The sequence below is a fragment of the Gopherus evgoodei genome, chromosome 5 (assembly GCF_007399415.2).
Source record: "Gopherus evgoodei ecotype Sinaloan lineage chromosome 5, rGopEvg1_v1.p, whole genome shotgun sequence".
Taxonomy (NCBI): Eukaryota; Metazoa; Chordata; order Testudines; family Testudinidae; genus Gopherus; species Gopherus evgoodei.
The window spans coordinates 84,691,238-84,707,310 of NC_044326.1; the positions used below are offsets into that span (position 1 = coordinate 84,691,238).

The 16,073-nt window shown below is 41.3% G+C and overlaps 1 protein-coding gene across 6 annotated transcripts in view; it reads right to left on the minus strand.

The window, feature by feature from the left end:
- The window catches only part of FAM160A1 (family with sequence similarity 160 member A1), a 156,488-nt gene that overhangs the window by 55,028 nt on the left and 85,387 nt on the right, over positions 1-16,073 (minus strand). For all 6 annotated transcript variants that reach the window (XR_004000520.1, XR_004000521.1, XM_030563554.1 and 3 more), the window contains 3 exons: positions 12,760-12,993; positions 9,955-10,581; positions 1,758-1,913 (listed from right to left, as the gene is read on the minus strand). Coding sequence is in view for 4 of the 6 variants with exons in the window: in XM_030563554.1 (XP_030419414.1) it covers positions 1,758-1,913; positions 9,955-10,581; positions 12,760-12,864 (888 nt within the window). In the remaining 2 variants the exon portion in view is untranslated. The remainder of the gene's footprint in view (positions 1-1,757; positions 1,914-9,954; positions 10,582-12,759; positions 12,994-16,073) is intronic.

Genomic DNA, 16,073 nt, shown 5'->3' on the forward strand with positions numbered 1-16,073 from the left:
ACAAGTAGCTGTCCCAGCACAGAATAAACTACTCCATGAGAAGCAGCAATATATTCCCTTCACCAAAGCAACCAAGGTGAATCTGTGGCTGAGGGTATGTCTACACTGTGTTTTAAAACCTATAGCAGAGAGTCAAGCACCTGCATCTACAGACTCAGGCTCACACTAAGGCGCTAAAAACAGCCATTTAGATCTTCAGGCTCAGGCTGGAGCTTGGCCTATGAAACCTGGCACACAGGCTCCAGCGCTTGAGCTACACGGCTGTTTTTAGCACTGTAGCATGAGGGTCTGTAGACCCAGGCTCTGAGACTTGCTGCCACAGGTTTTAAAATGCAGTGCAGACATACCCTGAGTCACAATTAAGTTCTCTGGTGTGCTCCTGCGGTGTTCCAGTTATGCTCTGCCTCATACCAAGGGTAGATTGTAAAGTTACAATCTAGCAGTACATAAAAAAAATAGAATTCTTTCAATGTCTCTCCCCCACCCCCTTACAGAAACATTTTTTTAAATATCTGGTTGTCTGGATTTATTTTTAAACTGATTTAAAATAATTTCATTTTTTCTTTACTATCTATAACAGCCTTCACTCTAATGAAAAAATGTAGTACCAAATGTCACTGGCTAAGATTGTAACCTCTCTTGGTACAGGGTAGACAGAAAGGAGTACGGTCACCACTTCACATTTCAACATGTACACATTAGAAGGCTGATTATATTGCAGCTTCTGGGATGAAAACAACTATTAATTCTATTTATGACATGTAAGGTTTGGTTTTTTTAAATGATAAAGCTTCATTTGTGTTAAACAAATATAGTCAGCTGCTTCACTATATTTTGCATACAGATCTTTACAGAAATTACTGTTTAATTCACAGTAAAATATGACAACTTCACTAATGTTATTGAGCATTTCTTTATACAGAAAACAAATCCACAGATGCAGCAAAATTTAAAACCGTAGCCTAAAATATATATAAAACCTGATTTTTATCTTTAGACTGGAGATGAAAATAACCAGGAATCAAAAGGGGGAAAAAATCTAATTAAGAAATGAAGAACAGAGAGTGTGTTCTAAACATAAACAGACCAATTTTGAGGGGAATTCCACTAAATTCAACTAGGGTAACAACATTCTTTATATAGTACACTTCATTAGAGAAAATAAGTGTTTCTGTTTGTAGACTTTTATGAGAACCTAGATGTAAAGATGGGGTATTCTTCTCTATTCAAATAGATAAAATTACCTTTTTCCTCAAATAAAGACATTTGATTTCTTTTAATATCAATGTGGGTATTAATATCAATGTGGGTATTTAAAATGCAATCAACAATCTTTAGGAAGATAATTAAGACTAGTCTCCCAATTACTCAATGTAATATCTCCCCAAACCCTGCATATTTACATTTTATTAATTAGAAACATTTACTACTTAAAAGCTAGCCATGTAGAGTAATCATTATAGCCATACTGCACAATAACAGCTTTGAACACTTTTTTTTCATACATACATATTTTTCCAGGCCAGAAGGAATCATTGTGATCATCTAGTCTGACCTCCTGTATAACACAGGCCATAGGACTTCCCCAAAATAACTCCTAGAGCAGATCTTTCATTCATCCATTTAAACAAAGATTTAAACTAAACTAAAGATTAGTTCTATAGACTACTGTCCACCAAATAAGCACATCCTGTAAAAGGCTTTTAACTATATAGTTTAAACTGCTGCTACAAAGAAGTCTGAGTCAGATCCAGTACCTGTATCACTGCATTGCAAAACTCTAGGGAATTCATGAACTGAACAAGAGCTGGGGACAGGAGCCAGTCATCTTTCAGCAAACAGTGCCACTCTCCACTTTCTTCCAGCTTTGTTGGCAAAGATGAATAGAGACCACTCAGTCCTGTTGCTAGTACCTGTATTCAGAAACAAAGAGGAAACAGCCCTTTACCTAACTGTTCAGTTCATGGGCTTAAACAATGTTCCAAGAAAACATTAAAACATTGTTCTTACTAGTTTCAGTAATACTTAAAAGGATGACAGAAAAGGAGGGAAATGAATGTTAAAGTGATGCTGCACAAAATCATCAGTTTTTAAAATTCATTTAATCTGAAATTCCTCTTCTTTTAATAGCTGCCACTTAGGAAAACTTGCCCAAGACAAAGGCCCCCTAATGATTGTAATCTGTTTTAACTGGCAAACCTCCATTGTTTTCTTTATGCTCAGAAGATCATTTTACATCTGTTCCTTCCTGCTTTCACCTTTCTCCAGTCTAGTACCAGTCTCTACATGTTCTCTACCATCTGGTGAAACATCAGAGAAATACTAGTCACTGTCTTCAGAACTCCATAACTACGAATATCGAGGGAATCATTGAGGTCTGCCATTTTATGGTTACAGGTGACTAGACAGAGCAGTTCCATTATGAATGATAGGAAGTAGGATCACCCCATCAGCAACAAGTACAACTTCATTCAGGCATCTCACATCTGGCACCTTTTGCCCCTAGGCTTTGGAACTCATGGTGCCAGATATAGTTAAGAAAATGTATCAGAGGCGTAGCCGTGTTGGTCTGGATCTGTAAAAAGCAACAAAGAGTCTATAAGGTGCCACAGGACTCTGTTGCTTTTTAAGGAAAATGGTCACTCTTAACAGTTATAGGTTCTGTTTACCACCGAGGAGAGACGGAGGAGGGGAAAAGACTCTTGGGAGAAATTATGGGCATTGTTGCTAATATTAATGAGTAAAGATACTTTACATATAGAAGATGCTGTGCAAGTATAACACTACAGTTTTATAACTATGAATATAAAATACACCATTACAAAGCTGTTATAGTGTTAACTGTATTTTCTTAAAGTTAGGAGATGTTTCAAGTCACAGATTTTACCAAAACCATAGTGTTCTCAGGCATTATCTTGTCCACAGCTCCACCTTTCCTTCTCTCTCATGATTTCCTACAGTTTCTATGCTACTTTTTAAAATGAGCCTCACTTTAATGTGGTCATTAGGACCAAAGCACAAGGGGATCTTTTCAGCTTTCATGCAGCAGATTCTTGGCAAGAATATCTCTACTCTCCACAAACACCCACTTGACCCCTATAACATGAGAGGGTCAGAGCCCTGCTCCAAAGCAAGTGGATTTATCTATTACAAAATGAATGCTTGTCACAGTAGAGAACAGAGATCCAAAAGTTAATTTTATGGGGATTCCAGTCCTGAGGGTGCATTAATTAAATCTATTACAATTGGTAGCTCACCCTACAGGGCAAAGGTAGTATCCCTGAATACTCTCCATTCCTTTAATCACCTAACTTTGAAGATAGATTTCTGTAGACAGGCATAATTAAGCCAAATATAAAAATACTGTGGGAAAAGTAATGCTTAGATAATGCTGAGCTGCACTGTTTCTTTTTAAGTCAGGATGTAGACTAAGAACTAAGAAGCTGGAGTATGTGTAGTTATAGCAACGGCTCAAGTTATTTTTATGATCACATTCTTCAGTACCAGAATAACTTAAAAACAAGTTGGGAGGGTGGGGGGAGGCTAAAAGTGACAGCATGACCAGAGCCCTCATTTGACAGAGCCCCCAAAATGACAGAGTGGCCAAACATGAGCAAGTGGCATTGTGAACTGGTTTAGGTAGAGGCAATTGATAGTCCACCTGCCATTGACGGTCCAGTGAGCAAATTGCCTGCCTCCGATCCCACCACTGCTGCCACCGGAAATGTCACACTGGCCCGAGAGAATCTACCAGGCCAAGAGTCTGGAGGTAGGAGCAGGGTCAGGGATGCCACTCCCACTGGTAGTGGGGCCAGAGGATAGGGAAATGTGAAAACTGGAGCACATCCCTGCCAGCCACACACAGGGCACAACCCCCTTATCACTACAGGGAGAGCAGTGACCCCACAGGCCTGGGCTCCCTCTAACTCCCCACGACTTCTCACTTCTTTTTAAACTCTTTCATCTCCACGGTAATTCTTTTCGAGGGGAACTCAGTTTCAGATATTGCCTCGGGCACCTGAAAAACCTCTGTGAAGCCCTTATGGCAAGTGTGACTCAGCGGCCTTTTAACAGACAGGATTAGTTTTAGGTATTTATGTTCTGCCTCTCCTCCAGGTCACTGCACAAGGCTTAAATACTATCCACTCAGGAATACACAAAATTGTATTTATTTAGCCTTTGATATTAAGGGCACAGGTATACAACAAAAACAAACAAAAAAATCCTGCGGCATCAAGTCTCAGAACCCATGTCAGCTGACTCAGGCTCATGCTCCAGGGCTAAAAATATCAGAATAGGCTTTCCCGTTCAGGATGAAGCTCGGGCTCTGGGACCTTCCCTCATCGCTGGGTCTCAAAGCCTGGGCTCCAGTCAAACCCTGAACATCACTGCTATTTTTAGCCTTGTAGCATGAGCCTGAGTCAACTGATCTGGGATCTGAAACTCACTGCCTCCCTCCAAAAAAAAACTATAGTGTATATTAAGTGATCACAGGTTCAGATTCTGGAGAAGAAAATGAGAGGAAATTGATAAGAAAACTACTTTGCAATGTTCATACCATAATATAGTTTGGGGGGAAGGACATTGTTATTTCTAAGAAGAATTTCATGACAGGTGTGTTTTAGTTTTGTTTTTTCCATCAGAGAGAGAGGGAAGTGAAGGAAGGTAGGGGATGGGGCAGATTAGAAAGAAATTAATTGGCCTGTAAAATTACTTCTGCATTGGACAAATGCCTTATATTCACATATCAGAATTACAGACAATTCTGGGCAGGAAAAAAAAATCTTCATTAGATGATTTGTGTTACTTGTGTATTGCACTGGATTAGTCAACATGAATTTGGTTTTAGATCTGCCATTTATTCAGTCATCCATCCACCTTATTCATAAATCCATATTTAGGCCCCTAAATATAAGTGGCCTGGTTCTGAGGTGCTGAGTACTATCCATAGTTCTCACTGAGAAACAAATTCACTCCCTGGAACTAGATAAAACTGACTTTCAACTTCATGCCTCACTACACATGAAAAAGGAGTGAGACTCACAACCACCCCAAACAACTCACCTTGGAATTACTTAAATAAGGTTCTCAAAAGCAGAATCTATGTTGGGAGCAGTTTCAGCAGTTTATTTAGCCAAAACCGTTTGAGGATTTTTACCATGTGCTAAGGTCTAAACATAGCTATTGCTAGAAATTAATGTGTACAAGCTTGGCACTAATTCATTCAAAAAACCAAAATGATGAATGTCAAATATTAAAAGCAAAAACTCTTAATTTCTGTAACAGGGAACATAGAATAAGGTACTTTTGGGGGGTTATTTCATGGATTTTTGTTATTTTTTTCTATTTTTGATCAGTAGAGACACAACCATAAATGCTAAGATCATAGAAAAACAGATGTAGAAAGAGACAAAGGAAATCGTTCCTACATCTCCCCTTTCCCTTCATTCCAACAATGCTGCCACTGCCAACACACTATCTATTTCTTCCATGCTGTCAACTATGGCTGTAATGCCCTTATGAGGTGGTCCTCAAGGCCACACTCTATACATCAGTCCCCTCTGATGACTCACATCTTCTGTGATGCCCATAAGACACTGACTGAATATGACAAGTTCGTGAGTTATTTAGGGATAGTCTATATATCTTATGTGTTCATAGTGGGCCTCCCACAAACTGTGGGCACTCTCAAAGCCAGTACATAATGGATGGATTGGTAACTACTAGCAAATATTCAGTATTTGTGAACTTTTACAATTCAAACCCTCTAGAAATGTTAATTCTCACTACATCTCGGGAAGTAGGTGGTATGTTCAACTCACAGAGAAGGAAACTGAGGCAAATAAATCAAATTATTCATCTGAAGATATAAAGGGAGTCTATACAAGAGCTGGGAATAAAGTTCAGGAGCTCATCTCCTAGTTCTAGGCTCAGAAGAGTAGACCATGTCTTGGCTCATGCAATCCATCCCTCTACCCTATAATCTAAGCTTGAACACTTTGTCCACTGTAGTTTTAAGTGGAGTAAATCAAAGCAGCTTGTGTCACTTCTCTCAGGAAATAGCAGTAAGGAAGCTTTTTAATCTTTCTATTTGTATGCACCCAAGCAGAAGGGAACTGGAGCCACATTCTGATTTCAAACTTTTGAGAGTCGCGACCCCCTTACTCTTGTCCACGCTCCCCTCCCCCCCACCGAGCTGGGGCCTTGGCTCCAGATAGGGATAAGCGGGCAGCAGCTGGGGCCGCAGCTTGGGGTGGGGCTGGGGCTGAAACCGGGGCTGTGGCTAGAGGCCAAGACTGGGGGTAGGAGCGGACCCACAGCCAGGCTTCAGCCAGCCCCACAGCCAGCAGTGGGGGCCGGCAGCCAGGCCCACGGTCAGGTGCTGTTCTTCTCATGGTCTTGCCCCCAGCCTTGATCCCGGGCTAGGAATGGAGTTACGGCCAACAGCTGAGACTGGGTAGGTAAGACTGGGAATGGAGCAGTGCCAAGTCTGGGGATGGGGACAGGCACCAGGATGGGGACGCGGCTGGGGGCAGGGCCTGGATGCACCCTCCCAAACATTCCTCCACAGCCTTCTAGGGGGGCATGCCCCACAGTCTGGGGACCTCTGATCTAGAGTGACACCACTCAGGCCTATGGAGTTATTCCAGATGTGCAACAGAGCAAAATTTGGCCCTTGATTCTGTTAAGAGCAAAATTGAGAAAAAAAAAATGACAGTACTGACAGCCAAATTCCTCCCAGGGGAAACAAGAAGCACAAACCGTAAGATTGCATTAGAGTTTATTACGGAGTTGGACTAGTCTCATTACTGTTCAGAAAATCTGATTCTAAGACACACTGACAATCATTTTAATTAGGAAGGCTTTTTGTCAAATCACAGTTCCCCGCTGTTTGTAGGTTAAGATAGTTGGCTTTTATCTTTTTATACTAAAGACTTTTTTTTTCAAATTAATTGGCAGATGTAATTATGGAAGTTATTGCATAGATTCAATAATGGTATTATCTGAAGGACAATTGAAAAACCAAGCTCATGTATTCTTTAGTAGCATCTATTTAAATTAGGTCAAACAGAGCCTCTCGGTGCAAGAGACTGCTTCATTATTTGCCATGTACGGGTATGGTGTTCAGAATTGTAAAAGTGAATCATCAAAAGTTAGACAGAAACCTGTTTTTTAGGCAGTTACTGAAGCCCTGCTTGGTCTGAGCCCTGTTCCGCACTTGCGGAAGAGGTTGCAGGATGGAGTTGAAAGGGTTGACCAAAAAAGGGCCATTAGGAAGAACTAGCCTCAGTGAGCAACTCTGCTACTGGTTGGAGAGGAGTACATCTTGTCCTTGCCACAGCTTGGCTACTCAGGCTAGCTGCTGGATTCAGGATTTGCATCTAAATGTGGGAAAATTCATGTAGAAAGAGAAGGAGGTTTTGCTGTCTTTTTCTGTTTTTATCAACAGCCCCAACTCCTGCTCTTGCCTGAGGCAGCTGGCACATGGGGGAGGTGTGAATGTGATGCCAGTGCATTGCCTCCTGCATGTCTGGCACAGGAGACATCTCTTTCACTGCAGGAGGGCTCAGGCCAAGTAATTACTATGCCCTGCCATGGACTGTTTACTGCTTCTCTGAACTGAAGCAATTTACATATGTGATGCTGCCAATAAGCATGCACTGGGTCAGCAGTGAAAGTGACAGACAACTTGAGATCTAGACACAATCTCTTACCCACATACCCTTCTGGTGCTCTGTGGAGGGTTGTCTCCATTGGGGGACGGGAAACTGCCACAGTGCAGGATTTATTAGCAGTTAGTGGGGGGAAAGAGGGAATCACATGGAGAAAGATATTTATAATTGAAATAGTTATTGACACAATGTTTTAAATCAAAATCTGCATTTCTAGCCTCTGACTGATGGCCATAATCTCTGCTTGTGCAAACCGTTCTCTGATTCGGAGCTGGGCAAAGCAGTAATCAATAAAAAATATCCTGAATAAAAATACTTTGGACATCTATACACATAAGAACAGCCATACTGGGTCAGACCAAAGGTCCATCTAGCTCTGTATCCTGTTTTCTGACCATGGTCAATGCCAAGTGCCCCAGAGGGAATGAACAGAATAGGGAATCATCAAGTGACCCATTCTGAGCTTCTGCCAAATAGAGACTAAGGACACCAATCCTGCCCATCCTGGCTAACAGCCATAGATGGACCTATCCTCCATGAATTTATCTAGTTCTTTTCTGAACCCTGTTAGTGTCTTGGCCTTCACAACATCCTCTGACTAAGAGTTCTAAAAGTTGACTGTGTGTTGTGTGAAGAAATACTTCCTTTTGTTTGTTTTAAACATGCTGCCTATTAATCTCATTTGGTGACCCCTAGTTCTTGTCAGGGCCAGCTCCAGCTTTTTTGCCACCCCAAGCGGTGAAGAAAAGAAAAAAAAAAGGCCAATTGAGCGGAGCGATTGAACTGCAAGGCACTGAAGGATCCGCCTCCAAATTGCCGCCGCAGACCTGGACATGCCGCCCCAACAACGGATGGACTAACGCCCCGTTCTATTGGCTGCCCCAGGCACCTGCTTCCTTTGCTGGTGTCTGGAGCCGGCCCTGGTTCTTGTGTTATGAGAAGGAGTATATAACATTTCCTTGTTTACTTTCTCCACACCAGTCATGATTTTATAAACTTCTATCATATCTCCCCTTAGTCATCTCTTTTCGAAGATGAATAGTCCCAATCTTATTAATCTCTCCTCATATGGCAGCCATTCATACCCCTAATCATTTTTGCTGCCCTTTTCTGAACCTTTTCCAATTCCAATATATCTTTTTTGAGATGAGGCGACCACATCTGCACACAGTATTCAAGATGTGGGTGTACCACGGATTTATATAGAGGCAATATGATATTTTCTGTCTTCTTATCTATTCCCTTCTTAAATGATGCCCAACATTCTGTTTCCTTTTTTGATTGCTGCTGCACATTGAGTGGATGTTTTCAGAGAACTATCCACAGTGACTCCAAGATCTCTTTCCTGAGTGGTAATAGCTAATTTAGACCCCATCATTTTATATGCATAGATATTCAAGAATCAACAAGTGCTTTGTAAATGTATAAAATAAGCCTCAATACTCCAAATACCATTATATTGACATGTTATACATAGGAGATCTGAGGCAAAAATGTTAACATGCCCAAGGTCACATAGGAAGCCTGTGGCAGAGCTGACAAAGCCAGAACAAATACCTGATAAATCCCAGTTCTATGCTAACTAGACAAGATTTTCTTTTCCCATTTAAAACCTGCCTCGTCTTTCACTGCCAGACTAAAACACAAACCGCACAGAATGTAAATAAGAATTAAATATCAAACCAGAAAAAGGTGATTTTTTTCAGGTGGTCTTACATAGCTCTGTTTTAGCCCTCTTTACCAAATACCACGTGTAGCATCTATAATTTCATCTCAGGCCCCAATTTCTTATTTTACTTGGAGGCAAGCAAAGAAGCAGTCAAACAAGAGAAATCCATCTTTGCACCCTGATTTAACATTTGCTTAGCAAACAACTATTCTTCTGTGGGAGGGTTGATTGCTTGTCTCTTTAAAGTAATAGGTTTATTATTGTTTAAAATTATAAAGTTAGATTTCTAACAAGTACTACAACTGAATATAAATATTGTTTTAAAAGACTCAGAACAGGGACTCCTATTGCCAAGGTTGATAAAGGAAGCCTCTGTTCAGCAAGATGGTGGTTAATGGTGAAAACTGTTTCCCTTGCCAGCCACACCTCCCCACCCCGATAGCATCCGTAGTTTCTACAGGACTAGCATGGTTTCCAGCCCTATAGTTTAGAATTATGGAATAAGTAAAATGAATCATCTTTCCTAAAAAGGATAGTGGAAGCAAAAAAGGGAAAAGTTAGAGAGAAAGTAAATTTATGGTTAAAAAAAAAACAAAAAACCCAACAACTTACAGGACAAAAGTAGGTGTTTTCTACTATGTGATTTGCAACAACGTTGTTCTCAGCTGACAGGGACATTATGAAGAGCAGAGCGTCACGAGCCTGCTGACCTACTGTTCCTTCCCGATGGATGAAGGGAATCAAAAGGGAAAAAATGAGGAAGTTGGCAGCTCCTTGGTCCTCGCTGGTGTGGAAAAACAGTTCCAGAATGGAAGGATCTTTGGCTAGGATAGAGCAGAGTTGGTTCAGCAGGACAGCCAGCTCCAACTCCACAGCTGGTGTCGCTGTTCCTGAGCAAGAGCTCAGCAACATCATCAAAGGCTTCAAGATGGGTTTGTGGTGCAGCACAGGCTGATGGGACTGAGTAACCAGCATCTCATATATCTTCAGCTGCTCAATTTTTGTCTCATCGTTGAACTCCCGCCTCAAGCTCCAAAGGAAGAGTTTCTCCATTATGTTCTCTGTGACCACAAACTCAAGGATAGGCCCCATTGCAGCATCTTTTGCTTTCTCTTCAATTAATAAGAAAAGCATATGCTCCACATAATTCAGCACAGTGCTGGCCTCATCTGGTGGAATTGCCCCATATTTCGCCTGAGTATTTTTCAAAGGATCATGCTTCTCTAAGATTTTTACAACCTAAACAAACCAAATGCACATTTATCATCCCAGTGTACATGTTTAAAAATATATAGTTGAATAGAAACAGATCTATGTCTTTTACTTTTATGCTTTAATCTTTTTGCACATTGATAAATCAATCTTTAAAATTTCACACTTGTCACACATTCTGGACTAAACTGTGACATCTTTAGTCACATTGACCAGTCCCTTATTCCACAAGTAGCCCCATTGCTGCAAATTTGGGATTTATTAAAGTGTGGATTAGGTAGGTTCCAGTGTACCTCAAATCTGAGTTATACTATTGTATTAGGCAAGTTTCTTTCAGTGTCAGCCAAACTCTGTGCAACAGAGGCCTGAAGTCAATGGGCCTACTCAAGGTACTATTCAGTGTGAGCAAGGGCTATTAAAATATTGCCCTCAGTAAGGTATGCAGGATGTGTTAAATTTGGATGTAGTAAAGTCATTAGGAATGGGTGAAAATACCTCCCACCCACTAATTTCATGGTCAGACTCTGCAAGGCCCTAAGCATTCTATTTTCCCAGTGGTAGAAGGTGCTCAGATAAGACATGATCATGCAAGGTGCTAAGTGAGAACAGAGTGGCCACTGCTTCCTGCCCACTCTTGCAGTAATCAACCCAACATTGAGAACAAGTAATAAATGCCACTACTCCAACCTGTTCTTTAGGCTAAATCACAATACCACTTCCTCCCCCTTTCTGCCTTCTCTCCCTCCCCAAGAGGAGACAGCAGAGCTGAGGTGACTGTTCTCCAACACAGAACAGAGCAGAGGCCACCTCAGGTAGCTCCCTTGGCTAGGCTGAATACCACAAGACGTTTAAATTAAGAGTTTCTTCACTACAGGATGCCAGTGCAGAGCCTCACTAAAAATGGTCCATTGGGCTCAGGCATCAGAAAATTTGCAGATCACTACAGATTCTCCTGCAACACTATCAGTCTATGTGACAGAAACAGAGGCTAGTGACAGCAGGGCCGGCGCTACCATTTAGGCGACCTAGGTAATGGCCTCGGGCGCCAGAATTTTTGGGGGGTGTTATTTTGCCAGAGGGGGCGGCACATGGCCCCGGTGGACCTACCGCAATCATGCTGGCGGACGGTCCGCTGCTGGAAAGGCTCCGGTGGAGCTGCCGCAGTCATTTCAGCGGACGGTGCGCTGGTCTAAAGGCTAGGGTGGACCTACCGCAGTCATGCCTGTGGCAGGTCCACCAGAGCCTTTAGACCAGCGGACCGCCCACCAGCATCACTGCGGCAGCTCCACCGGAGCCTTTCCAGCAGCGGACCATCCGCCGGCATGACTGCGATAGGTCCACCGGGGCTGTGGGGGGCGGTGAAATGGCCGTCCGTCTAGGGCGTCAGAAACCCTGGCGCTGCTCCTGAGTGACAGCTCTCCTAAAATGACTGTTGCTTAATATCTCAGTGGCACTAAGGCCCAGATCCTCAAAGGTTTTTAGGAACTTGACTCCCATTCATTTCAAGCTTCTATTGATTTCAATGAGAGTTAGGTGCCTAAATAACTTTGAGGATATAAGCTTTAGTGGTCATCACAAGATCAGCCACCAGGTGGCTCTTCAAACCCTACAACAGAGTTCCAGGAATAATAAAGACCCTAGGCCAGCTTCCTTTTCAGCAGCAATACAAACAATAGCTTTTCGAAAAAGCACCCGACAGGATAAGAAGCCAGTAATATGTAAGTTACACCATGCAACCTGAAAATCTGTAGTCAATTATTAATACCAGAAGACTTTTTCACCCTTAGATCTAAAAACACTTTACACAAAAGGTGGTTAACCATTATTCTCCCCATTACATAGATAGGGAAACAAAGGCACAGAGAAGATAAGCGACCTATCTAATACCCCAAGTGAACCATTGGGAGATCTGGAAACAGAATCTAGGTCTCCCAATTCCAGTAGCAGATCATTAGGCAACATTACCTCTCTTTTTGCTGCAAATCTGAGGTCTAGTTCAGTGTGGATTAGCAAGGTCCTAATATAACTCAAAAACTGAGTTATATTATTAAACATGTTTCAATGTTAGCCAATAAACTCTGTGAAATATGGGCTTGTATCTGGAAAGTGCAGTGTCGCCATACCAGTCTTTGCTTTGAGTGGATTCCTATGAATACAACCTACTTCAAATCAATACAACTATCAAGTATTACTAAATTATATTACCTGTCCCCAATGCGTTTTAAACACTATCATGCATGTTTCTGGGTCAACTCCCTGCAGGCTCACAGCCTGCCGGTTCTTGCTTCTACTAGTACCGGAGGACATCATAAATTCTCCAAAGGTCAATCCTACTAGGCCATATTCAATTTCTGTTGAAAACTCTGTAGTGAAGTCAATGAGGTGCAAGCATCATCTTAGGATGGCCATTTCTTTATTGACTCTGCAGCTCATAGAAATCTGTAAAAATGACAAAACACATAAGATTGTAATGCAGAACAAAGCAGGACTTAAACACTGACATACTTTTCCTTGAGACTTCCAGAGTAGAATGCTTTGTAAGCAAATTGCATAGAGCTAGATTAATGTACCTTTAGTCACGAGTAGTACCTTACTCCTCAAATAGCCCTGTTGAAGTCAGTGAAATTATGCATGGAGTAAGGTGATATATTCAACATGAATAAGGGCATTCAAATCTGGTATATATGAACATTTACTTTTTGTGTGAGTGTGCGCGCATGCTTTCTGACACCCTCCTCTCTGTACAGTATTGCTTAGTAACTAACAACATTCTGCAGGCTATATACGTAAACAAGCTACAGGTTATTTCAGGGGCTTTTTATAATCTTTTCCTTACAAACAACCATTCTTTCCAACACTTGACCTTTTTGATTAATAAAGGTAAACATTGTACATTTAGAAAGCTCTGTAGAACACAACATACAAACAACAGTATTCATTGATACAACGTTAAACATATCAGAAACATGGAACATAAAAGTATAGAAGAGAAGAACTTGTGTTATCCAAAGTCACATAAATTAAAATGTTATATTAGTTCAGAGGAATTTGAGAATAAGATAGAGACCGAACACTGGATTTTTCTTGTCATGCATTATTTACTATTCTGTATATCACAGCATCTAAGCAGTGATACACCTTCAGGGGAGAGTCAAAATGAAATAGAAAGACAGACATTTCCCAGATATTTATGAGAGGCTTATGAGAACATACTGTTCCGCCAAGCACCAAGGTCTTGAACAACCACATCATTCTACATGTACTCCTGCATCTATTTTTTTCTTTGGGGTGGGGGAGAACAGGCAAACCAACTGGGCTTTCAATTTCACACACAAAAAAATCTGGACATTTAACTTAACTCTCTCTTGGATCACAACTGAAAATCCCTATAAGGTGGTAGGAAGAGAGAACAAATGCATACAGGTGAGATTATATTGTGAACAGTAGGTCACAACAGAGAACATGGAGTTAAACATGATTATTTATAGAGATGTCTGTCTGAAACATCCCTTTCTTCTTCAATTCCTGTTCCAACTCAAGACATCCTGGAGCTTTGTAAACTTCTCTCTCAACTATGAGGCAGATACTGAATCAAATTCTACTGTCCCTGGAGAGTTTCATGAAAACAGGTAGAACACGCACACATATATAAACAGGAAATTCTCATATCTTAATAAAGTCACATTGTAAGTCTGTTGTCATGGCTGAATCTCTTTTGGTTTTAAAGAATAAAATTGTTGCATAATCCAGAGCCCTTTAACACTACATTAGGTGTTCTTTAGTATATTTCTTGTAAGATCAAAATTATCCTCTCTATGGTGGACAATGTCTCCCTTTTTGTGCTCTACCTACATTCATGGAACTCTGTAGTGGAAACAGAATTTGTGATCTGAGACCTGCCATATAACAAAGTTTCTCTCTCAACTGTAAGTACAAAACTCCAGGAGTTTACAAAGTTTACAACCTAGGAAGTTATACACAAAAAAATGCTAAAAAGCATCAAATATTACAAAGTCAAGCACTCAAGTTAGGAAATGCAAGACTGAAGGTAAGCCTGTGCAACTTTAATTCCAGCCCTCTTGTGCTTATGTATAATGGTACAGTCTTTCATTATATAACATTATTTCTGCAAAGCCCCTGCCTTATTTAGTGCACAGGATGGTCGGTGCTCACAGATTGAACAGCTATTCAACATTTTGTTATATCCTTATTGTTCAAAGTGTGACCCCTATTCCTTATTTACTGTATACTGTTCAAACCCTGCATTGAAGACAGAATATTCATCTCCTCATGGAGTCATCTCTAGAATACCTAAGTGCTTCACAAACAAATATATTTTCACGATAACCTGGTGAGAGGCAGTTTATAGATGGGCAGCTGAGGCACAGAAATATTAAGGCCACTAAGTGTGGGTGCTCAATTTGAGATGCCTATGACCAGATGCGGATTGTTTTGAGTACTTAGCATTTATAACACTCTGTATGTTCAAGCACAGCTCCCACGGATTTCAGTTGCATCAGTAAACGCTCATCACTTCTGCAGATCAGATTCCAGGGTATCAAATCAGACATGTAGAAAATGAAGAGTATACAAGTAGTGGCCAGCTGGAAAAATCTGGTTTAAATGACGTGCTCATATCTCACAGGAATTCTGTGGCATAAGAAGGGACAGAATCCACTTCTCTAGGGCAGCATTCAATTGTCTTAGTCCTAAGTCCCTTCTACCCTGTCATCTCCAGCCTGTCCCATTCCTGTCTCCTCATTCTAGTCCCATTCTCTTACCTACACTGTCCAAGCGCTTCACCCAGGTCTCCTGCCTCCTCTCTGCCATGCTAGTTATTGTCAACTTTGCTTCTGTGTCAGGTACCTTCCTCTTCTAATGTTGTCTGGGTGCCAAGTCAGGGGTTCAAGGAAAGCACAGGAAAGACAGTCTTTCTCCTGCAGGTTCCATCCCAGCCTGCAGCAACCCGGAGCTGCAATAGCAGGACAAGCCCTGCAGATGCCCTGTAGCCCTGGGCTAGAACATGCCCAGTTGTACTGGGGATGGAGTTTGCACAGTCCATTCATACCAGAAGTGGTGAAGACTGGAGAATCTTCAGAGTTCAGCTGTAAAGATCTGACAAATCTCTACTGTGCGCTTGTGAACTGAGATTTTTTCAAAGGTTTATAACGGCCACATCTGGGCAGATTTTCACAGAAACAGTGAAAGGCACATTTCCGACAGTAATTCAAAACAAGGAATTACTAGAGCTTCTCAACCAAATGGTTGTAAGAATTTTTATTTAACATGGAAAAACAATATTTTCCCCTAACTTCATTCTCAAACAGCTGAATCACTCTGGCTGAAGCTTCCCCCCCCCAAATATGCCAGCCTGAGGGCAGACATCCGGCATGTAAAATTCCCTCCCAAATAGTTTAAGTTTGGCAATGTTATAAGCAACTGGGGGTGGGGGGGTTTCATAAACAGATAGTTAAGGGTTAATGTCTCTTATACCTATAAAGGGTTAACAAGGTCAGTGA